We start from the raw sequence: 26,346 nt of genomic DNA on the forward strand, positions 1-26,346 counted from the left end.
CTTCAAGAATGGCGATGTCATCGGCAAAGTCCAGGTCTGGTAGTACTTCAGCTGGATGTCTTCTACTACGGCGGAGGGTGAGACCGTCTGATGATGTAGTTGCTGATCGCACTACATAGTCAAGGCAGACAATAAACAAGAATGGAGCAAGAGGGTCTCCTTGAACTACGCCAGAGTCGATGTTGAAGCAATCAGTCTCACCATCTGGAGTCAGGACAACTGCTGATGTATTGATATACATTACTCTGATGGCTTCTACAATTTTATGAGGGATGCCGTATGCTAAGAGGATCTTCATCATGATGTTGCGATTGATGGAATCGAAGGCTTTGCGAAAGTCAATAAAGATAATGACTGCCTCTTTGTGATGGTTCGTAACCTCTTCAACAATTCTCCTCAGTGCAAGAATGTGCGTAGTTGTTGATCGAGCCTGACGAAAGCCATTCTGGTTGGGGCGTAAAACTTCATTAATCACAGGACGTATCCTATTTAAAATCAGGCGATTGTAGATCTTTGCAGCCAATTGTGATAATGAAATACCCCTGTAGTTATCTGGTTTTGAAAGATCACCTTTTTTCAGGATATGAACGAAATTCCCCATTCTGATGGCCTGTATCCATCAAGAATTTGATTGCAGAAAGAAGTGAGAGCTTTCTGGGTGCCAGGTAATTTCCATATTTCGATGGGAAGACCGTCAAGACCAGTTGCTTTGCCAGATTTCATCTGTTTGCAGGCAATTGACACCTCAGCCTCGGAGAACCTCTCGGAGCTTATCTGGTGGTTAAGTTGAAGATTTTGACGATATCCATGTCATCTACCACTGAAGTCTCCACCAATAGTAGTTTGTGGAAGTGAGTTTTCCATGCTAGAAGACAATCCTCTCCCATGATGCATGCACTTTGAGATCTCTTCCCTGAGAGTTGTTTGACAAGTTGCCATGCAGATTTTAAGCTGTTGGCCGATGCTGGTTGATCGACACACTGTATGGTATAAAATGGAAGCATATACAATATGCTACCCATTGCTACCCAACTTGTATTGAAATAATTTTTGATTAGGAATATAACTTTATGGAAAATGTGCATAATTGACTTCAGTATTTAGAATTATTATTAATTTATCTTTATCAACTAGTACGACCTTTCCTGATGATTTGAAGTTGGGTCTAGTTACATTTATTTTAAAGAAACCTTCACTGGATCATACTTCCATGGCAAATTTTTGATCTATTTCTAATGTCGCTTTTTTATCTAATTGATCCTTGAGAAATGCGTTGCTTTAGATCTCATACATTTTCTTGACGACAATAATTTGTTCGACCCTCTTCAATCAGCATATAGAAAGCACCACAGTACAGAGTCAGCCATTCTCAAGGTGCATAATGATATTATTTTAACTCTGAATAAAGGTAATTGTCTTTTTTCTGTGTACCTCGACCTGTCGGCAGCTTCTGATACCATGTACTATTCCATTCTTATTGCAAGACTCTCGTCTATTGTTATATGTGGATCTGCTCTAAATTGGTTCAAGTCATATTTGTCTTCTAGGAAGCAGCAGGTCCGGATTGGTAATGTCAAATCCACCTCTATCGACCTGAAATGCGGTGTTCCTCAAGGATCAATACTGGGTCCTGTATTGTTTTTAGTTTACATCTCGCCCATGAGTGATATCATTAAGAGACATTGTGTCCAATATCATGTGTACGCAGATGATACACAACTGTACATCAGCTTTAATCCAGCAGAGTTTAATGAGGCGAAATCGGTTATCGAAGCTTGTGTTGTTGATGTTCAGGATTGGCTAACTAAAAACATGCTCTTTTTAAACCTGGTAAAACAGAAATCTTATTTCTTCATTCAAAACACTTCAAGAAATTGGCCATTGCTAGAAACATCAATCACATCATCGTTGGAGGTTAGATATATCGGAGTTGTATTTGACTCAACGATTATGTCCAGACATATCAACAACATTAGTAAATCTGATACCTACCACCTTCGTAACATAAGATCAATTCGCAAACACACTCCTCGCTTATTAAACTTGTCCATGCACTAATAACATCACGGTTAGACTACTGCAATGCCATTTTGTTTGGTCTACCAAATAAAGAACTTAATAAACTACAACTAAGTCTTTTCTTTCTTATACCAAATATTTCATTACAACGCTAGAATTATTTCACCTAAAATAAACTTACATTAATTTATACTCATTTTTGTCTAAATTTAATAAAATATGCATATTTTCCAAAAATAACATCACATAATTAAATACAAGTTGGGTAGCAATGGATAGCGTATTGTATATGCTTTCATTTGATACCATACAGTGTGTCCATTGACATTTTAAATATTTAACCCGAAAATGTTTTTTTTTGGTCAAAGGTTAGTAAAAGCATTTCCGGTCATTTTTGGGGGTAAAAGTTGTGTTAGACCGAATATAAATATGTATATTCTGAACAATTTGACACCAAAAGCAAATCTGTATGACAAGTGGTTTTCGAGATATAAGAACCACACATTTCTAACCTTTGACCCCGATTTTGGGCATGTTCGCCCCAGATAACGAATTTGACACATATCCCATGTTGTTCCTTGGGGTCAAATTATCCTATAACAGTTGAGATATTCTCTCCTAAATTGAATGCATACAAATCTTACTGAGGTTCTACACTAGCAGTAGTTATTAATGAATAAAGGTCAATGACCTTTGACCTGACTATCTGACCAATGGCACAAGTAACCCAAAATTTGCAAAAACTTTATTTTGTTGTTTGACCACTAAAACATAGATGTAGAAACCACATTTGTCTTTTTAAACCCAGGAGTTGAGGAGTTATGAGCCATCAAATGCCACAAAAAGGTGACTGACCTTTGACCCTCAATATCTCACTAATGCAGCAACTAGAAGGCTGCAAAAATTTTTTGGTAATTATTGACACCTAAAGCTACAAGAAAATACCAAAAGACCTTTTATTAGAATTTTTTCAAGGTCAAACCATATATAGCCTCTACTAGAGATGTTATAGCCTTTTTAACTTGAATTTGTTTGATCTTTGGAAACGATTTGACAGTTTGAAATGTTGATTCGAAAAAAAGTTCTAATGCGTCCTTATTTTTTTAGGAGTTTTGTTTATTTCTTTTGATTCTAGATAATCAACAATTTTTAGGCCTACGTTGTCATATTTTGGGGCTTTAGATGACGATGATGATGCAGGTTTTGAAGGGGCAGATCTTTTTGGTGCTACTACAATTGACTCTTCAGTAGTGTCCTCTAAACCCAGCTCTTCTGTGAATAAAACCTGATCGTCCATCATCAAATTTAAAAAATCTAAAGAGCTTGAAATTCTGTAAGAAAAAAAGTTTTAATTGTATTAAAGATTAACGTTATTTATTTTCATTAACCGTATTAGGGTCATTGAAAAAAGCTGTTATTTCCGTATTAGGGCCTATAGGTATGTGCGTAGTATAGAAAGCCAGTTTTACTATTATTACATCGATTATAATTAATACTAGTAACTTGGCAGGCCTAGGAGGAAGGCTAGTTCTTCAATCGAATGGCAACTTAATTAATAATAATTATATAATATTAATTATAAAAACTTACTGTCTTGGTTCAAGATATGGAACTAAAAAATTCATCTGATCAGCCCATTTATATTTTTTAACTCCCCCACCACCAGCATCACCACTTTTAGTTGAATTATTTTTTATGGTTCTCTGAAGGGAATCCCGGAGATTGATCCATTTTTTCTTTGCCGATTCACCTGTGATACAACAATATACATATGTCAAATAATAGAGTCATCATATTGTTATTACATAACATAACTTTTAATGATTTAGCAATTACTTGCCTCACTCCATCATGCCTCACGCAAGGCATATTGTTATGCCTTGATATAGGCATATTAGTTGTTGACTTACCATCTACGCCAACCTCGTCCCCAATAGCTTTCCAGATATCTGCTTTTTGTTTGTCTTGCTTATAGTTATACTCATTACTGCTTTTGTCGTACAGTATTTTATTCTGCTGCACAAGCAAAATTAATTTTTCGATGTTCTAAAAAAACAAATTAAAATGTATTTTATTGGCATTACATAGCCTGTGCCCTACTTGGGCCTAGCCTACTACTACTTTAGATATATTAAATAATACACATATTAGGCTTAATCTATAGGCGTAGCCTCTATCTAGGCCCAAGCTAGGCCAATAGTATTATTATTTAATTGTATAGCTGGCCTAGACCTAGCTAGGCTAATAACAATACTACTATATAATAATATAGTATTAGCCTACAGGCCTAGTAATAGTAGTACTGGATGTACCATTATAACAGTTTATATATAGGCCTAGGCCTATAGGCCTAGGCTAGCTAGTTAAGCCCCCACCACTAGCCTAGCTAGGAGGCCTAGGCCTACTACCAAATGTAGCATATCACAGGCCTACTGCTGCTTGCTAGCCCTATCCATCGTCAGTCAATGTAATGCATATATAGGCCTAGGTATAGATTTACTAGGCCTCAGTCTAGGCGCGCTTAGGTCTAGCCTAGACCTAGTCTAGGTAGGCCTAAGGGGCCTAGGCATAGGCCTACCTAGGCCTAGCTAGCTGGGCCTTGGCTAGCCTACTCCTTTCTATCTAGCCTGGCTAGGTCAGGCTTTTATAAATAGCGTATCTAAACCTATGACTTTTTCATAAGATGATAGCACGTAAGATATTGGTTCAATTAAGTTTAATAAACTGTGTATTCTATTAAATTTGTAGCTCAATTTACGTACCATTTTTAAACGTCGCGGTGCACAAACCAAGTGACGTCGTCTGTGGTTTTGATTTTTGCGCGCTGTTTTTAACTTTGACATTACAGGTGCATCCTGATTGGCTATTATAAAATCGTGTCGTGTGTCGTGTCGTGAAAAATGGGTTGTAAACCCATTCAGTACGACCGATTTTTTCCCGTACACGACACGGTTGTCGGAGACGGTTCTAATGTAAACGTTTATATTCTACAACACGTAACCCAATTTATCGTGTCGTCATCGTGTCGTTATCGTGTCGTTATCGTATCTAGTGTAAATGGCGCTTTATTACGCATGGTGGAAGCTACCTAGTATGTTATGCATTTTGAATTCACTCCATCGTGCCACCACCAGTGACCAGCAGAGTGATAAAGGGCTAGCCTATCTAGCTAGTCCTACCCTACTTGCTAGAGAGAGGCACCCTATTAGATTGGAAGATGGTTAACAAGCAGTACTCTATTTGCCTTCTACTAGGTAAGCCTACAAAAGAGTGTAATTTTTACGGCTATTTTATACGCCTATTTGTTCATATTATTATTTAATAATCGTTGATAATTCAAATACCTATCTTGGTCATGTGATCAGTAATAACCTGAGTGATGAAAGTGACATCAAACGTCAATATCGATCTATTTGCATTAGGCCTAGGGCCAACTCTCTAAATAGAAAGTTTGGAAAAATAATGTTCTACTAAGACTAAATGTTATCTATTTAAGAGTTTACTGTGTCAGCATGTACTGTTCAACCTTATGGTGTAGATATAATAAGAGCACTCTGTCTGAGATCACTGAAAGTATGTTATAACAATGCCTTATTTGCTGCTGAAGCAGCCTAGACATTGTAGTGCAAGCATGATGTTTGTCTTAAATGACGTCCATCCTTTGATGAGTTGATCATTAGAAAATCTGTTTTTAGTTTTAAAAATCGTGTGAACGCAAGTAGTAATTCCTTGATCATTGCCATTAATCGCCACGTTCTTAGGGCCTGTTTCTATAGAGCAGAGAATACGGTTGTGAATACCGTTCTTTTCAAGAACCGTTTTTTCTTGCCAGCAGAAATGGGTCCCCACAAAAAACCACAAAAAAGAACCGATCTTAAAAACGGTTTCAAAAACCCCAATTGATTGCGGTCTCGATCGCAAAGAACCGTTCTGAAACCGGTTTCCGCGGAGCAATTTTTAGCTGCAACACAATCGTGGTCTCAATTTGACCCCAAAAACTGAACTCTGCAGTCTGCTACACTGGGACGATTGCGGTCAACTCGCAGTCAAACCTGCGCGATAGGACCTACAGTAGGCCTAAGTCATTTTTATTTCTATAGATAGTGAGTATTTTATTTAACTAAAAAATGTTGACCGATGCCATTACGAGGTTCGTAAAAAAATATGTGAAGGAAAGAAGAAGAGGGGACTTGTCGGGAGTCGGAAGAAAGACTCGCGTATAAACTATACTATAGGCATAGGCCTACATGTTTTTAAGAATATTGTAAAGCGTGTGAAAAATAGACGAGTTCAACTTGACCATATTAGAGGGTGCGATGTACCTATACTTTAACCAAGGACCACAATAACGTTTCAGGTAATAATTCCCCCTTCTATGATGAAATGGATGCTATTTCTTGGGGATCGCGCTATGCGAAAAAAAGTAAACATGACCTCGATCCAATCACGCTTCCTCCTAACGAACTGCATTGTGGTGTATATAATGACGTCATTCATAACGAACGCACATGGACGGAACCGGTTTTATTGGAGTAAAAATTGAGCTGCAACGCGATCTTTATTTATAAACAACAGCCGAAACCGGTTTCCAAAAAACCGTTCTTTTTTTATTTTTCAATAGAAACAGGCCCTTAATGTGTCAAGAATGCACATACAATGGAATGCTTTGTTGCATTGACTTTATTATTTACATAATCTTTGTTTTTGTTCTATGAGCTGTTAGATTAAGATTTTTTTTTCTCTCTTTTGCTATGGATATAATATTATGTCACCATGATATTCCGAAATAAAAAGATAAATGAAATGAAATAATACTGTATATTATAATAATAATGTATATTATTTATATATAGGCCTACCTAACTAGCCTAGTAGGCCTAGGAAGCAGGGCCTACTAGCATGGCATTATTGTGATAATCAATCACAATAATGCCATGGTGTTAATAGTTATAATACAGCTGAGTTGGTGGCCATCATGTCATTCAACATTGACTGATTGAGACTAGCTTTAGACCTCCAAGTCTACCTATATTTTGTAACGTTATTCTTTTTTTTTTCCAAGAAAGTCAACAGGAATTCCACAACATCTTGAATTTAAAGAGCTGAAGAATACAGATTCAGTGACAATGACAAAAAAAAGTAGTTTGCAGTTATATTTATTGTACAGTGTAAGTACATACAGTTCACATAAAAACATGATCTGCAGTACTTCCGTTATCATATATGTTTTCTTTATATTTGTCATACAAAATAAAAAATTATTATCACTATAGTCCTTGTTATCAGGTGAACTGTTACTATACTTGTTAAGTTCACAATTCAGCTGATCACAAACAACTCATGTCATCTTATTCGTAACATTCTGTCTTTTATTTTACAGTGCAAGTACTGTATCTACCAATCTATTAGATTGATCTGAATGATTTCTTCTTAGTAAGAAGAAATCATTCAGATCAATAGTCAGTTAATGGTTTAACTTTGCCTTTGATTGCTGGGAAAAATAATTTAATTAAGAAATATTCTATAGCATTAACAAATTACAAAAAAATATATATAATATTATATCTATTGATTTTTTTCCCATACATCTTGTACTTTAATTACTAACGCCATTTTTACCAATATATTGTAAGTAATGCATTGTACTTCATAGCTAATTATGATTACTTTATACATTTTAGCAACTCATGTTAAGTTGATATTCACCTAATAATGTTCTTTTATTTGTGTAGAAATAAATATTACTATTAATAAATATGTTATCATAAAAAATTAACATGCTCTACATAACATATCTTTTTGATGGTGTTTTTAAAAAAACTGTTCGTAATATCCTGTAATAATATTTGCAATATCCAAGTAAAATTTATTAATTTTGTGATAATTGTAACTTGGTATATAGTATTTATGTTACCAAGTCTCTAATAAATGTGATGAGTATATAAATAAAGGTTGTCTATAGTATACATTGACATAAAAATCATCTTTATGTTTGTTCTTTAAAATTGATATAAAATAATCCTTTTCAATCACATTTCCACTCTATTTTATAATTTATAACGTTTTGATACATACTCTATTTTATAATTTATAACGTTTTGATACATACTCTATTTTATAATTTAAAACGTTTTAATACAAAATCAACAACTTCCAATGTAATATAATACAGTATCTGTGGTACTGCTATGTCTTACTACTGTATTACTATACAGACAGGTACAGTATTGTGAGCTTATTTAATTTATAAAAATGCGCCCTCTATTGGCAAACATAGATATTGTATAATGCAAAAGAATAGGGAGTTTTACATTTTGGCAATAGAGGGCGCATGTTTTTAATTAATAATCTTAAAATCGTTCTAATTAATTAATGTGCAACTTTTTTCACTGGCGAGTTTGGTTTTTATGATAAGATATATGTGTAGAACAATTCTGCAAAAAATGAGGTAGCTGCCAGACGGGTGCCACGATATTTAAAAACTAAGCCACTTTTCAGTGTTCAGCCCATGGTCTAACAGTGGGGGTTATTATACAATATGCAACATTCCGTATTAGGCCTATACAGTTGGATAAAGAATAGATGTTAAAAACATCTTTCCCCGGCTTTACACGTTAAAGTTTCTGCAGTTTTTCTTATTTTGTTCTATCTTGGAAAGACATAATCTTGGGGTAATAATGTAGGCCTACATCGTTAGGCCTATAGTTGCCTAGTCCATATTCTCGTTTCGTGACGATATTCATTTATTAATTAGACCAATTCTCTCATCTTCGTTATTTTTCTGCTCTGACCAAACTTGCTGTTCAGCTTCGGAAAACATGATAAAATACACCATTCCTAGTAAATTGATTCCACCCGTTAAAGAGAATAAGACAGTCCATCGTTCGAGAGAATTCTGAAAATAAACATTTTATTGACATAATTATCATGGTGAGAAGCACGTTCATGGATATCTTAATTCAATTATCTCTTCTCCTCATAACATTTATCTAGAGATGCTGTTATGATCAAATCAAAGCCTTAAATAAAGAAATGAAAATTAATAAAGAAATGGTTCGTTAAGTAAAAATCTATAGTGATTCCGGATTAGCCCTAGTACAGGTCTAAGTTTATTTTGTTGTGGTAAAATAGCCTACGAATGGTGGTTATATTTAGCCCTACCTGTTCTTTAATTAGAAGTCCAGTGACAATCGGAATGATGATTCCGGTGCAGCTTGCAAATGTCTGTGTGGCTGCCGCCACAAATCCAGCATATTCGTCGGTTATATCCATTGCGTTTGGTAAAACCGAAGCACTATTAAAACCACTCGCAGCGAAAAACACAATATACAGAATCTCAACCGCCAATACATTATAACCAGTGACAACAAGTGGAATAAAACCGACAACAGATAGGACAACACCTGTTTCAAACCAGACATTAGAAAAATTAAAAGTTTAAACTTTTAATAATTTTTAAACTACATCGTTTAAAAGTAAATGAAATTACCTTCGCTTAGATTTCACTAAAGTTTTAAAAACTGCACTGTAAAAGATTAGGCCTACCTAATACAAGGAATAGATGTCTTGTTTTCAGAATACTAAGGTATTTTTGTTGAATGATATAGTCCGCAACAGCAGCAGACAGTAAGCCAGTTACTGCTGCAATAAAACTTGGCAATGAGGTTAACAAACCAATCTAAATGATAAACAATAACATTATAAGAACAACTTAAAATGAGTGAGACTTAAGTGATAATCTTACAGCTTTAACTAGATTATCAGAATAGGAAACATACTGAAACTATTTTAAAGAATTAAGTTTTAAGTATATCTTTTATCCGTCTCACCTTATTTACATTAACCCCAAACATGTTCGAAAAAAACGTAGGTACTTCAATTAGAAAGAAGTTGAAAGCAAACGTAGTAGAAAACCTTGCAACGGCAATGGCCCAAACCGGCTTCGACGTGAATATATCGTATAGTGGAATCGCACGTGACTGAAAAAAAGTAATTGAAGGTATTTCCAATAGTTTTTTTCTAATATCCCTACAAATGCTTGCAAACTTACTAATAGCCCTATACGCTACTTCATCAAATTATTACATTTTTAATTTCCCCCCTGCGAGCTATTTTTACACGAGTTGTAATTATGGTCGATTTTTGATATTTGAAATAAAAGTTTAAAAAATACAAACAAAAGTTTGATAAAATTGTCTAAAGCCTTGTGTATAGCCTATAGACTATCAAACTAGTTTGACATAATAGTGATGTGCCCAAATATGGCATCACATTCTTTTGTCACATTTAATAGTAGACAAAGCTCTGGTTATATTATGCTTTATTAGTAAACTTGATCAAATTGTGCAAACTGACTCAGTTTAAACCTAAAGAAACTAGTGTAGAATGGAGGCAAAGGAAGGCATTGATACCTTATTCTTATTTGGTGTATTACTTATGTATTCATCTTGCTCCGCCGGTGACTCTGAAACGAATGTTATCCACAGAATTGCTAAAACAGCTCCAAACATACCTTTAACACATAATGAAAAAGTAAAAATAAACCCGAGTTAGAGCCAATCTTGATTGCTACACTCGCCGCGTTGCAACATGACCGGTATTCAAATCATAAGATATTCATGACTCGCATCTAAATTATTTTAGTGGAATTGGTCAGAAGACTGCTCTGGCTACACTAACAAACTAGTTTGACAAAACATATGTGATGTGCCCAAATATGGTAGTGATATACCCAAATATGGTACAGTAGTATAATATGACATCATCATTTCCATATATGAGCACAGTTGTTTTTCATATAAAGTTTGATACTAGTGTAGACAAAGCTTTAGGACAAATACTATAAGGACTTTTAGAAAAAAAAATCGGTTTTATTTCAAATGGGAAATAAACAAACATAAGCAGGATTCGGGGGATTGAATTTGACTTAGGCCTGGTAATTGGCTGTGACGTAGTTGACATAATCTCTATACCCTTTCAAATTAAAAGTATTTCAATGAAGACACAACATTGTGTATGATTAAAAACATTAGTTAATAGTCTATTAACTTTAGTGACGTTTAGCTTTATTTGTTATAATAATTCAAATATCAAAATACGTATTAGATGTTGAGGAAAACGAAATTCTTTACTGTATATATAAAACGACATTGGCCATCCTCCAATCTTGTACGAGGAACAGATCAGTCCGGTCGTATAACTTGCAATCACGCCTCCAAATGCCTTGCCTTTAAAATAGTATTTAACATGTGTAATATGACGTAGCAGAAAAAAAAAACATTGGTGTCTACGCAACGCAAGGACGTAAGCGAAACGCAAATGAGTTGACCAATAACAAACGACAGTTCAAATATCGCTTGTGATTGGTCAAACTACTGGCGTTGGGCTTACGTCACGTTTTCGTCACGTTTTATAGCAATCATAATGTACTTTTAGGAAGATTACTACAGGAGTAGTCTCAGAAACCGTTATGAATGTACACTACGAATCAGATGTTTTTTCACCATTTCTCTCTATTAACATAGATGCATTTTATATTTAAAAATCATGATTGCATACCAGCAAATACTATTGATACCATTACACTTCGTTCACCGACATTAGCCCATTTGCTCAATAAAGTGAAAACAGCAGGAATCATCATGCTCTAAATAAATTAATTAAAATTGGTTAAAGCCCACAAACACATTAAAATAATATTACGTAGACAGCATTGCTCCACTGCTATAAGAAGAATGGTACATAAATGGTGAACAACCAATAAGAGTCAAAACTGTACCACAAATCAAATATTGACTATTATTTTGATACTATTTAGGCCAATTTTTTTGAAATAATATTTTTCTTTCTATAGATATTTTTACCTGAAATAAAGAATTAATTTGCAATGTTTGAACAAACCTTAATAACGCCGTCCAAAATCCGTAATGTTATAAGTAGACCAACATGTACACTCGCTGCCCATGGTGATAAAGCTGAGATCAAACTCATCGAAATTATCACAAACGTAATTATACATTTTCCTCCTAGTTTAACCGCCAGAATGCCTCCTGGTATTTGCATGACAGTATATCCATAATAAAATGCTCCAAGTAAGGTCTGCTGTGTCATTTTGTCCCAATCATAGGTTGGTATCTGTGATACAGTGAAACCTCGTGTAAGCGGACAGATCGGGCAAAATGACAAATTACTAGGCAGGGCCAGGATCTGTCAAGGGGGTGGAGGGGGGGGGGGGGGGTGTTCGGATACTAAGTATTTGGGACACTGCTTCCCTGTGACCTGAGGGGGAGAAGCGAATTTTGTTAATGACACCCCTAGAGGGACGGAGATGGTACTCTCGCACATAGCATTCATGATAAATGGCACCTCTAATTGGTCGGAAAAGACATTCTCACCCAGAATGTTACCAATGAGCAAAACGATCGTATTTTTTTCCTCCTCCTTCACGTGGACTATTTAACCGCCGATTGTTTGATCATTCATTCGGTATTTTGTTTTGCGTTCAAGTTCAATGTGAACGTACGTCAGCTGGGAATCCCCGAAAAAGCACACTTTGGGTAAGTAGGCAAATTCAATGCTTATTATAGCTCTACATATTTATTTACAGCAATTTATTGAGGAAATGAAATATATCAATGTTATATTTCGTTTGTCGATGATTATTTTTTTACGCAAAGTTCATGTGTGAATGCTTTTAGTAGTCGTCGTCAGAAGTTTATCGAACTAGTTATTTTTTTTCAAAATGTTCCCCGCCACCTGCCCACCACACAGCCCAGGCCTAGTCTAGCCCCTAATACAATATAGGGCTTCCTACTAGATGATATTTTGTTGAAAAAAATACGTTTCACAAGACTTAGATTTAACATATCTGTAATCTACTGTATTTCGTCCATTGACAGCGTTGTAGAAGCTGCTGCTAGGCCTAGACCGTACTAGGCATACAGCGAATAGCCGTCTCTACTCCCCAGCGTGCGGGCTACAGTATAGGGCCTAGCTAGGCTAGCTAGCTAGGCTTCTTAGACGGTGACCAGGCACCACCTAAAACTAACTGTAAACATCGAAGTCGCATTTGGATATTCGAAATTGTTAACATAATTACATTAACGGTAGGTGATTCATAAATCAAGTCCGTAGCCAGGGGGGTTCGTAGGGTTCGAACGAACCCCCTTTTTCCTGAAGTGCCCTTTCAAACCAGACTAGCCTAGGCATAGGCCTATAGCCCATATGATGATTTTTTGCATTTTCTGTAGTATAGCCAGCAGGCAAATGTTACTTTTATTAAATAGCAAGATCGTATCATAAAATAGCTAGGCTAGTATCCCGCCGTTTCCAGTGTATTTCAATTTTCATTTTATTTTCCAAAGAAAATTCGTGATTTTACATCATTTGCCGTCTCTGACTTTAGTATTAGCCCCGCAAAAAAAGTTAGTTCATTTTAGTTACACTGCGCACGTGTTGCTTTTCGTAGGGGACATTCGTCACTGGTGTGTGGTATGCTTATTCTAGGCCTGCTTACATAGGGAGTTCTAATTAAGAACTCCTTGCTTACTTGATCCTTCTTGCGTAGGTCTCCTCTTTGTGACCATCACTCTTTTTACACGATAAAAGGGAATTTCCAAAAGCGACCAGTCCATCATTTTTACGGACCTCAAACCAGCAATTAACGTCGCTAAACCAAATGGTTTCTTTTATTAAACAAATCAATTTGTATGTAAAAAAATATAGTTAATAAAAAAACAATATTTAATAGTAGGCCTAAATAATGTGTAATAATTGGAGAAAGAGATTCTTCACTTCTGTCTTTGATGATTCTTTTCCCCGAAAAATGTCAACCATTTTGGTTACTAAAATACAGTGGTTAAACATGTTCTGTCATCTTTCCAGCTGCTGCTCTTCTAGTATAGCCAAAGAATATGGTATAGCCATAGCGTGTGTGGCAGCCCTTTGTAAACACAGCCATTGACAATCAAATAACCCTTTTTAAGGCACAATATTAACTTTAAAATGATTGTATTTTATTATCAAGATTTTGTTGACTATTTTGCTATATTTTGTTATATTTGTACTGTATTAGTCAAATACATGTAAATAACTCCACATTTTCTGTCCGATTTTTTAGGCCTAGCTAGGCTATCCCCTACCTACTTTAGCTAGCCCAGCCAGGTCAAGTAGACAAGGAGACGTGATGGACTGAAACATGCCAGGTGTGTGTAGGGCACAGTCATGTCGGACAGCAACAGTTTGGTATGATGCCGTGGTGCGGTGTACAGTATCAGGCATATTTTCTACCAAACATCCTGATATTTTCAATAACACTAATTTACAAGCATCTAGCGCAGGGGCAGACCCATGGGTGTTGCCTTAGTGGCCCGGGCAACGCCCTTAATTTCATACTAAATGTTGTTTCTGTCACTAAATTAAAATTGAGTCCCATTTCTTCGTATACAATATCCATCCATATTTATACGTTATAGAAGTCCAGTCTGAAAGAGAATATTTGTAAATTGGCACAGCAGTCACCAATAGGCCTACTATACCACGCACAGATAAAAGTAGATAAGTTTCTGAGCATACGCAGAACAAATTTCTGATTGAATAGTTTCTTGTGGTGCGCGTGTCAGAGAGCAGGGAGACGTAGGATGTATCTCTCTCTTGATGAGAGGTACGAAAGGAGGCCAACACACACTGTGTTCGGGAAAAACCCGTCATATGGGTCGTCAATTTGTTCATAATTATTGCGTTTTTCCATAATTTAAGGCCAAATCATAGTTTTGCGTATAGTTTTATTTTTCCGTGTAGTACCCAGTTTATCTTCATTTTCGTATACGTCCGTAATATGAGGCCGAATTTCAGAATTAACCGCGCCGGTAGCTGAGTAAACTCGAAACTTGATAGACTTAGTCATAAAGTAGTTACAGAGTTTTACGGCAATTTATCATTGTTCAATGTTTTGTTGTTAGCTTATTGTTAAGAAGTAAGTCTGGCGCCAACGAATTTAGCGACCTTCACAACCAAAATGTTTCTTTGTAACAAAAATTATTTTAAATGGAACGCTACAAAAACAATCCTCCGCTTCATCAGTGCATGAATACCAGACAAGATCGTATCTTTGTTACGTTTTACATCAATCCATTTTGATATCACGTAATCCATTTTCAACAATATAGTAGTATGTATAATAACACTTTGATTGAATAGTGAGGGATTAGTTACAGTGTTGACCTATAAACCATTGGTAATTTACTGAAAATCCAAAATGAACTTGTGTTATAATACAAGCAATAAAAACTATCACAGATTTCCTCTAATGGATCAAGCATTCACATATGAACTTTGCGACAAAACAAAAATATAGCTTATATTCATTCCTTTTAAATATTAGGCATATTACCGAGGCTGATAATCGATTTGTCCATAATTATTGCGTTTTGCCGGGGTTTTTTCATAATTTAAGGCCAATTTTTAGGCCAAATCATAATTGTGCGTATAGTTTTTTTTCCGATGCGTGTAGTACCCTATTTATCTTTGCTTCCTTCTGCAAATGTCATATCATAATTTTCTTTGTTTTATTTTGGGTGTGTGGTTTAAGCAACACTTTTTTAAAGATTATAGTGGATAAATGAAAAATGAATTTTTAAAATTGTGGTTTTAACATCTGACTTTATTTAGCATTTACTTGAAAATAACACAATTTAACGTTTTGCGCAATATATTTATAGCAGCAGCTTCATATTTTTTGTATAACTTTTTAAAATGATTAATTGCTAATAAATTTACAATAATTGAGTACAGTTATTAGAATGTAATACCGTACCAGAAGTACTTTCATCGGAAACTTCCCCGTGACGTTCGCATTGAACGAAAACAAAAATGTTATCCTATAGGAGGCCTATTGTTAGTCGCGTATGTTTTATTACCGGTCGAATAACATTATGCTACGATCCTCTGTTTGCTCGCGCACTATAGAGTGAGTGACATTTCCGTCGAACTAGAGGTGCAATTTATTATGAATTTTACGTGCGAGAGTACCATGTAGGGGTGTCAGTTAACAATTTTCTTGCTCAAATACTCATTGTCTACAGCACTGGAGTCTTTGGGCAACCCTCTTAAAATAGTCCTGCGAGTCTGCGACCGCCCCTGTAGCGCTCTATCTTTTCCAATTTTTCTTACCTCAGCACCAACCATGATGAGGCCAAGGTCCTGGGGCAGGAAACTCTTAGGAGAGGGGGTGCTCTTGTGGCTGGTGACCAATATCATAGGTGTTTTGATCGTTTGATATTAAATCATATAATACACCGGAGGTAATTCCCATAAGAGGGGCCTTTTTGGGAAAAAAGAACCCCCCTGTAAAAATCCTGGCTACGGGCTTGCATAATGTATATGAATTGTACACAAATATTAACGAAAACGAAGGCTTATTATTATTCGAAGGCTCGCTCGCTGTTGGTATTTTTTCCGTTGAATTACCGTCGTGGATTGCATGCATTGCGTGGATTGCATGGATTGCGTGTATTATGCGTGCATTGCGTGCCTCGTTGTCATGACTCGCACTTTGGCAACACTCTTATGACTAAATCACGATACCGTGTTGTACCGGAAGTTTCATCAACACGCAGTGTGCATGCAAGGATAAAAGGTCAAATCGTTGATCGCTTGAATTGGCTGGGTTGTCAACAATCATCGTCGCCTCCTCGCTGTCCGATGTATTCGCGCGGTTTTTACCATTTTCATTATTGTATTCGTTCACGTTTGCATTGTTGTTTATTTTGTTCTCGGTTCATTTAAATTAATAAAAGTTATTTTAAGGGTTTCATTGTTTCATCTATACACTATGGAAGAAGATGCCATTTTTGCGATGTTATTTTTTATTCTGTTTGGAGTGAGAAACGATAGAGGCCTACTACCACTACGAGTTTGCCCCACTAGGCTAGGCGTAAAGCTATAGTTCCCACTAGAACGTAACGCAAGGACGTAAACGCAACGCAAGCGTTTTAACCAATGACAAGCGAAGTTATAGACAGTTAGCAATCACAAGCGAATAAGCCATCGATTGTGATTGGTCAATTCACTTGCGTTGCGTTACGTCCTTGTGTTGCGTCGCTAGTGGGAACCACGCTTACGAGGTGGTAGATGATTGCTGGCAGCAATAAATGGGCTTGTTAGCAACGTCGCATGACATGATTGATATTACGACCTGTTTTAACGAGAGGTCAAAATATACCCTGAGGACACTTCCAACACGGTAACGGCGACCGGGAATCCACCAAATTTGCTATTACACGCATATTCTACACGCCTACGAGAAGTGTGTTGTATAACAACAGGCTGAATCCTAAAATTTGGTGGATTCCCGGTCGCGATATTTTTTTACGCTCAACGAAACTGCCAGCTAGCCAGAATACTGTTTTCTGATTGGATGTTGATGTCACGTGAGATGTTCAAATCACTCACGCATGCAGTTTGCCTCAGTAGGTAATTCCTCCTCGCACTCTCCGACCGGTTGGCGTAATTTTTTTTTCCAGGACGAACGTGGGCAGAAATCATGAATAATTCATGAATAATTATGACATAATAGGGAACACTATAGAGGGCGCTATATAAGCATGCAGAGAGATTAAATAATTAGTGTAAACAGCGTTTGCCAACCGAAATGTTTGGTCTAGTGGTAAGGCTTTAACCTATTACGCTGGAGCCCTCGGTTCGAGTTCTTTCATGAGCGATTATCGTTGTGGATAATACTGTAACGTGGATAATAAAGAAATCACGCATTGGCGATAAAACGTTGGTCTGGATGGTGTCAATTTGTTTTTGTTTATGATCCAACTTTGTTGAAAATTTTCAAAAAATGATAATAAATAATCACAAACACTATTTCCCTGTGACTTATAAATATATATTTAGATGAGTTGTTGCTTGTAATTCTGCCAAAGGAATAGAGCCTTTTTTTGTCAGTATATAAATTTTTTTCCAGGACGAACGTGGGCAGAAGTCATGAATAATTCATTACCTTAATTATTTTCTATTATAAATAATTGAAAGATAGCTGATCTACTTCCTAAATATACTAAACCTAACCCTCTAAATAATCTCTCTCAACTATTAAAAAAAATATGTTCATGAAAGAGCTCGAACCGAGGGCTTCAGCGTAATAGGTTAAAGCCTTTACCACTAGACCAAACATTTCGGTTGGCAAACGTTGTTTACACTAATTATTTAATTTCTCTGCATTCTTATATAGCGCCCTCTATAATGTTCCCTATTATGTCATAATTAATCATGAATTATTCATGAATTATTCATGATTTCTGCCCACGTTCGTCCTGGAAAAAAAAGATTACGCTTCACGGTCGCCGTTACCGTGTTGGAAGTGTCCTCAGGGTATATTTTGACCTCTCGTTAAAACAGGTCGTAATCTAATATCAATCATGTCATCATGCGACGTTGCTAACAATATTGGGCCCATTTATTGCTGCTTCGCTGCCAGCAATCATCCTCCTACCACGTCTTGCGCCTAGCCTAGTGGGGCCAACTCGTAGTGGTAGTAGGCCTCTATCGTTTCCCACTCCAAACAGAATAAAAAATAACATCGCAAAAATGGCATCTTCTTCCATAGTGTATAGATGAAACAATGAAACCCTTAAAATAACTTTTATTAATTTAAATGAACCGAGAACAAAATAAATAACAATGCAAACGTGAACGAATACAATAATGAAAATGGTAAAAACCTCGTGAATACATCGGACAGCGAGGAGGCGACGATGATTGTTTGACAACCCACCAGCCAAACAATTCAAGCGATCAACGATTTGACCTTTTATCCTAGCATGCACTGCGTGTCGATGAAACTTCCGGTACAACACAGTATCGTGATTTCTAGTATAACAGCAAACGTTAAGGTGGGTTGACCTCGGTCCGAACAACACGCTAAAAATTAAAGCCGTGTTCAAATTTAGGGTGTTGTATAAACACGACCTGAGATTGTATTTTATTTACTGTAGGCCTAGCCTATACAGAATTTTAACTTAAATCATCTGTTAGCCTATGATTTTCTATTGAGTAAAAAGAGCACTTAGTGAGCGAGCGAATATTAAATATTAAAAAAATGTTAAGAAAAACACCGACCTTTCTTATAAAATAAAAAAAAAATAAAATAATTCACAATACCTACTTGATTAGGTCGATTTGTAATTGAATTAAAGTTGGATTCGTTGTAAGGCGCAAGTGTAAATGTTGAATCGTTTTTTTTAACCATCTCTAAAATGGCGATGTTTATGTTCAATCTTGTACAGTATGATATAATATTTACGAGACAACATGCCACTGATACGAAATACTGTTTCATTTTCTTTGAAACTTATTATTGTTATAGCCAGCTGTGTAATATATATTTACAACTTCATGACGTCATCGTTCGTCTACAAAAACCAACCTAAAGTGGAAAAACATCCAAACAGAGCTGTTCATGTATATTATATATATTATTGATTATATAAGATAATAAAATATAATTTTAAGTAGACCTGCTGATCGATACTTTTACATCGATCGAAACATTTACAAACGTGTTAAGTTATCTATACTTACAGATTCGAAAGGCTAACTTCTCCAAACTCTTTTAGGTGGATTGTAATCAAATACTTTCCATTTCAATCCTTTTATCATTTAGATATTTTTATAATAACAAAAGAAATGCGTTCAACCATGGAAGACGTCCGTCTAAAATAAAATAGGCCAAGGACAACGCATTGATTCGTCTATTTGTTATTTAAATATTTTTATATAGTTTATTTTATATCATTGTTGTTTAATATTCCACAGGTAAACCAGGCATGGAAACCCATCGCCCAACAGGACCTCGTGGTGTTCCGATCTCGAGCGCGAGATCATCGTAAACAAAATTGGTAGAGTCCATTATGTATGGGGTGTTTCCTTTTTACGAACCTATATAAAAACGCGCTTCGACCACTGTGTAGGCAAAATATTTATTTCGTTAATTCCCTAAATTGATAATCTCGTATTCTGTAATCACGTGACTGATGATGTAATCCTCAGCGACGTACTAAATGCACATGATTTAATGTGTTGAGGAAAAAGCTTGCTGTTTACCACATTACATGATTCACGGTGCTATTCGCGTTTCCTTGACGTAAATCGGCGGCGTGTAAATGAAACAATTGTTTTCACCAAATTGCCGTTGTCGACATAGAGCGATCGGCGGCTAGCGTTGGCTAAGATAAAAAAGTACGTATTTTTCAAAAAATTACACTAGCCTAACAAACATTTGCTAGTTTTGAAATTTTTAACTAGCAATTATGAAGAATCTACTAGCAAAATGCTAGTTTGCTAGCCTGAATTTCGAGCCCTACTCTGGAGCTGGGCCGGGCCGCTGAACTTTCCGTTGTATATGGGTAAAAAAAAAAAAAAAAAAAAAAGAGAGGCGGCTGGATAATCAGGAGCGGGCGCTGACGCTTAACAAGTATGTTTTTTTATTTGGCTTGGTAGAGTCCATTATGTATGGGGTGTTTCCTATTTACGAACCTATACAAAAACGCGCTTCGACCACTGTGTAGGCAAAATATTTATTTCGTTAAATCCCTAAATTGATAATCGCGTATTCTGTAATCACGTGACTGATGATGTAATCCTCAGCGACGTACTAAATGCACATGATTTAATGTGTTGGGGAAAAAGCTTGCTGTTTACCACATTACATGATTCACGGTGCTATTCGCGTTTCCTTTACGTAAATCGGCGGCGTGTAAATGAAACAATTGTTTTCACCAATTTGCCGTTGTCGACATAGAGCGATCGGCGGCTAGCGTTGTCTAAGCTAAAAAGTATGTATTTTTTCAAAAATTACGCTAGCCTAACAAACATTTGCTAGTTTTGAAATTTTCAAATAGCAATTATGAAGAATCTACTAGCAAAATGCTAGTTTGCTAGCGTGAATTTCGAGCCCTACTCTGGAGCTGGGTCGGGCCGCTGAACTTTCCGTTGTATATCGGTAAAAAAAAAATAAAAATAAAAAGAGAGGCGGCTGGATAATCAGGAGCGGGCGGTGACGCTTAACAAGTATGTTTTTTTATTTGGCCTTACTGTGTCAGCATGTACTGTTCAACCTTATGGTGTAGATATAATAAGAGCACTCTGTCTGAGATCACTGAAAGTATGTTATAACAATGCCTTATTTGCTGCTGAAGCAGCCTAGACATTGTAGTGCAAGCATGATGTTTGTCTTAAATGACGTCCATCCTTTGATGAGTTGATCATTAGAAAATCTGTTTTTAGTTTTAAAAATCGTGTGAACGCAAGTAGGAATGTGTCAAGAATGCACATACAATGGAATGCTTTGTTGCATTGACTTTATTATTTACATAATCTTTGTTTTTGTTCTATGAGCTGTTAGATTAAGATTTTTTTTTCTCTCTTTTGCTATGGATATAATATTATGTCACCATGATATTCCGAAATAAAAAGATAAATGAAATGAAATAATACTGTATATTATAATAATAATGTATATTATTTATATATAGGCCTACCTAACTAGCCTAGTAGGCCTAGGAAGCAGGGCCTACTAGCATGGCATTATTGTGATAATCAATCACAATAATGCCATGGTGTTAATAGTTATAATACAGCTGAGTTGGTGGCCATCATGTCATTCAACATTGACTGATTGAGACTAGCTTTAGACCTCCAAGTCTACCTATATTTTGTAACGTTATTCTTTTTTTTTTCCAAGAAAGTCAACAGGAATTCCACAACATCTTGAATTTAAAGAGCTGAAGAATACAGATTCAGTGACAATGACAAAAAAAGTAGTTTGCAGTTATATTTACTGTACAGTGTAAGTACATACAGTTCACATAAAAACATGATCTACAGTACTTCCGTTATCATTATTAGGTGATCATTTAGAATAAAATGATCACCTATTATTATTGTATGAAATCTTTATTCTTCTTTTTCTTATTATTTATTTCTCTCTGTACAGATTTTGTGTAACAAATATCTCAAAAAGTTTAATGTTAATGATTACCAAAATTTCACAATGTCTTTCAAATACGTTAACTTAGTCCTAATAAGCTTTTCAGCGTGATCACTCATCCGTGACGTCACGTATACGCCATTTTGTGAAATCACATTATCAATCATATCTCCATAATTCATTATCACATATTAATGAAAATCACTACACGTAAACTTGAGGTCAAGGTAAAAAATATTAGCAAATAAAAACTCGGGCGTTTCAAGGTCATGCGCGTGAAATCGCGCGTTGAAATTTTAAAAAGCTCAACATTTAGTTTTTATCAATTTAGAGCATGAAATAGGCCATTTGCGTGTTTAAAAAAATTACTGCGCAAAAACACATTTTTGCGCACGCGATTTTTAAAAAGGGTAAAAAATAAAATTTGATGTATACATCATATTCTACTCACAATCCTTAGTACATTCTCCGACTTTGAGTCCATTCCGACTTAAAATAACGCTATACGAGCACGTTAAAAATGACAAAATCCCCACATTAATTGTACAAAAGTGCTAAAAATGGTAAAAAATAAGGCCTTTTTAAAATGAATATAACTCTTCAGAATGGCAGGTGACCCCCAAATTTTTTAACTTATTATGGAAGCCAATAAGTTGTAGATATAAATATATATACATATTAGACGTACAAAATGGTATGACGTCATCAAATGGCCACTTGAATTTAAAAATTAGTAATTATTATCTTTTTGTGTGGGTTATCACATTCAATAGAGCGCATCTCCGTTATTTGATCCCGATTTTCGCACACATTTTAGTATGTGCTTGCTCAATTAATTATCTTTCTCATAAGTTGTCAACATTTTTATTTGATGACGTCATCACGCGTAAAAACTTGAATAACCTAGGTCGTGTAATTTCAGCTACACCATACATTTGAATATCTTATAGCTCCTCAGAATTAAAGGTGACCTTGAAGATTATAATTAATTATGAAAGCTGATGAAATGTAGATATGAATTCATATAAAAATTAAGCCTATCGGATGTTGTGATGTTATCATATGGCCAGTTGAAGTTAAAAAGTAGTTTTTAAATTTCTTTAGTCGAAGTTATACAAATTTCAAAGAGCGCGCATTGCGCTTCTACGTGTCAAATTCTCTTCCAATCCTTATATTTATTTGCTCAATTCATTATCTTTCGAAATTATCATCTTCGAGTTTATTTTGATAATTTCATCATACCAAAAAATTAGAACTTGATGTGTGTCCCATAATTTCACCTATGCTACACTGTATATAGATATACAGTATATACTGTACATATTGTATATGGCATATAATAGGCACAACTCAGCACTATAATCGTATGCATCATGTCATAGGATGGCGTACATCAACTTTTTACGATCGTATGTTAAGGTACATGCATGTTTCAAAAATGTTAATTTCATTAAAATTATAAAAATGATCACCTATAATTCGTCAAAGTGACGAATTAAATTCTAGTTAGGTGATCATTTAGAATAAAATGATCACCTATTGTTATTGTATGAAATCTTTATTGTTATTATTATTCTTCTTTCTGTACACTTTTGTTCATCAAATATCTCAAAAAGTTAAATAGCAATGATCACAAAAATGTCACAATGTCTTTCAAATACTTTAACTTAGCCATAATAAGCTTTTCAGCGTGATCACTCAACCGTGACGTCACATATACGCGATTTTGTGAAATCACATTATCAATCATATGTCCATAATTGATTATCACATATTTATGAAATTCTCTACACGTAAATTTCAGGTCAAGGTAAAAAATATTAGCAAATAAAAACTCGCGCGTCTCAAGGTCATGCACGTGAAATCGCGCATAAAGATTTTAAAAAGCTCAAAATTAAGTTTTGATCAATTTAGAGTATGAATTAGGCCAATTGCGTGTTTCAAAAAATTACTGCGCAAAAATACGTTTTTGCGCACGCAATCCTTAAAAAGCGTAAAAAATAAAATTTGATGTATACATCACATTCTACACACAATCCTTAGTACATTCTCCGATTTTGAGTCCAGTCCGACTTAAAATAACGGTATACGAGCACGTTAAACATGACAAAATGCGCACATTAATTGTACAAAAGTGCTAAAAATGGTAAAAAGTAGGGCCCTTTTAAAATGAATATAACTCTTCAGAATGGAAGATGACCCCCAATTTTTTTAACTTAATATGGAAGCCAATGAGTTGTAGATATAAATGTATATACACATTAGACGTACAAAATGGTATGACGTCATCAAATGGCCACTTGAATTTAAAAATTAGTAATTTTTATCTTTTTGTGTGGGTTATCACATTCAATAGAGCGCATCTCCGTTATTTGAACCCAATTTTAGCTCAACTTTTAGTATGTGCTTGCTCAATTAATTATCTTTCTCATGAGTTGTCAACATTTTCATTTTGATGACGTCATCATGCGTATAAACTTGAATAACCTAGGTCGTGTATTTTCAGCTACACCATACATTTGAATATCTTACAGCTCTTCAGAATTAAAGGTGACCTTGAAGATTATAACTTATTATGAAAGCTGATGAAATGTAGATATGAATTCATAAAAAAATTAAGCCTATTGAATGTTGTGACGTTATCTTATGGCCAGTTGAAGTTAAAAAGTAGTTTTTAAATTTCTTTAGTTGAAGTTATACCAATTTCAAAGAGCGCGCATTGCGCTTCTACGTGTCAAATTCTCTTCCAATCCTTATATTTATTTGCTCAATTCATTATCTTTCGAAATTGTCATCTTCGAGTTTATTTTGATAATTCCATCATACCAAAAATTTAGAACACGATGTGGGTCCCGTAATTTCACCTATGCTACACTGTATATAGATATACAGTATATACTGTACATATTGTATATGAAACATAATAGGTACAACTCAGCACTATAAGTGTATATGCATCATGTCATAGCATGGCGCACATCAACTTTTTACGATCGTATGTTAACGTACGTGCATGTTTAAAAAATGTTAATTTCATTAAAATAATAAAAATGATCACCTATAATTCGTCAAAGTGACGAATTAAATTCTAGTGAGAAATTGTTTTTGTAAAAAAAAAATGTTTCTTCGCAATTTCTTTCTGTACACTTTTTGTTCGTCAAATATCTCAAAAAGTTGAATAACAATGATCACAAAAATTTCACAATGTCTTTCAAATACTTTAACTTAGCCATAATAAGCTTTTCAGCGTGATCACTCAACCGTGACGTCACGTATACGCGATTTTGTGAAATCACATTATCAATCATATGTCCATAATTGATTATCACATATTTATGAAATTCACTACACGTAAACTTCAGGTCAAGGGTAAAAATATTAGCAAATAAAAACGCACGCGCACGTAGGGTCAAGCGCGTGGAATCGCGCGTTAAAAATTTAAAAAGCTCAAAATTAGGTTTTGATCAATTTAGAGCATGAGTTAGGCCATTTGCGTGTTTCAAAAAATTACTGCGCAAAAAAAAAATTTTGCGCGCGCGATACTTACAAAGCGTAAAAATTGCAATTTTTTTTTACAAATCGCATTCTACTCACCATCCTTAGTACATTCACCAAATTTGAGTCAGTTCCGACTTAAAATAACGCTATACGAGCAGGTTAAAAATGACAAAATGCGCACATTAATTTCACAAAAGTTCTGAAAATGGTGAAAAATATGTCTTTTTTAAAATGAAAATAACTCTTCAGAATGCACGATGACCCCTAAGTTTTTTAACTTATTCGGGAAGCCATTGAGTTGTAGATATAAATGTATATACGCATTAGACGTACAAAATGGTATTACGTCATCAAATGGCCACTTGAATTTAAAAATTAGGATTTTTTTCCGTTTTGTGTAGGTTATCACATTCAATAGACCGCATCTCCGCTATTTGAGCTCGATTTTTGCACAAATTTCAGTGTGTGCTTGCCTAATTATTTATCGTTCTTATAAGTTGTCATTATTTTCAATTTAATGACGTCATCACGCGTAAAATCTTGAATAACGTAGATCGTGTAATTTCACCTTCGCCGTAAATTTGAATATTTAACAGCTCTTCAGAATTGAAGGTTACCTTGATGATTATAATTTATTATGAAAGCTGATGAAATGTAGATATGAATTCATATAAAAACCAAGCCTTTCGGATGTTGTGACGTTAACATATGGCCAGATGAAGTTAAAAAGTAGTTTTTTCATCTTTTTCGTCAAAGTTATACAAATTTCAAAGAGCGCGCACAGCGCTTCTACGTGCCAGATTCTCTTCCAATTCTTATATTTATTTGCTCAATTC

General features: G+C 35.2%; 1 protein-coding gene across 5 annotated transcripts; it reads right to left on the reverse strand.

The window, feature by feature from the left end:
• Positions 1-6,697: 6,697 nt before the first annotated feature.
• LOC140056125 (sialin-like) lies at positions 6,698-19,673 on the reverse strand. 5 transcript variants are annotated; one of them, XM_072101384.1, is made up of 10 exons: positions 19,606-19,673; positions 19,190-19,450; positions 11,920-12,153; positions 11,578-11,665; positions 11,151-11,246; positions 10,431-10,531; positions 9,849-9,998; positions 9,565-9,697; positions 9,181-9,422; positions 6,698-8,914 (listed from the first exon to the last, which is right to left on the reverse strand). In XM_072101384.1, exons 2-10 carry the CDS (start codon positions 19,361-19,363, stop codon positions 8,759-8,761), a joined length of 1,374 nt encoding a protein of 457 aa, XP_071957485.1. In that variant the 5' UTR covers positions 19,364-19,450; positions 19,606-19,673; the 3' UTR covers positions 6,698-8,758. The 5 variants fall into 5 exon arrangements, with proteins under 5 accessions (XP_071957485.1, XP_071957486.1, XP_071957489.1 ...); XM_072101385.1 differs by having other exon boundaries at positions 19,186-19,450; XM_072101388.1 differs by lacking the exon at positions 11,920-12,153.
• Positions 19,674-26,346: the final 6,673 nt, after the last annotated feature.

This window comes from Antedon mediterranea, chromosome 8 (assembly GCF_964355755.1).
Source record: "Antedon mediterranea chromosome 8, ecAntMedi1.1, whole genome shotgun sequence".
Taxonomy (NCBI): domain Eukaryota; kingdom Metazoa; phylum Echinodermata; class Crinoidea; order Comatulida; family Antedonidae; genus Antedon; species Antedon mediterranea.

Excerpts from the sequence above, each read along its gene's own strand:
- LOC140056125 (XM_072101384.1), bottom strand. The coding sequence starts at position 19,363 with ATGAAACAGTATTTCGTATCAGTGGCATGTTGTCTCGTAAATATTATA. Across the intron at positions 9,999-10,430 it reads ATACACCAAATAAGAATAAG|TCACGTGCGATTCCACTATA; the intron begins GTATCAATGCCT and ends ACTTTTTTTCAG. Across the intron at positions 8,915-9,180 it reads GACTTCTAATTAAAGAACAG|AATTCTCTCGAACGATGGAC; the intron begins GTAGGGCTAAAT and ends GTTTATTTTCAG.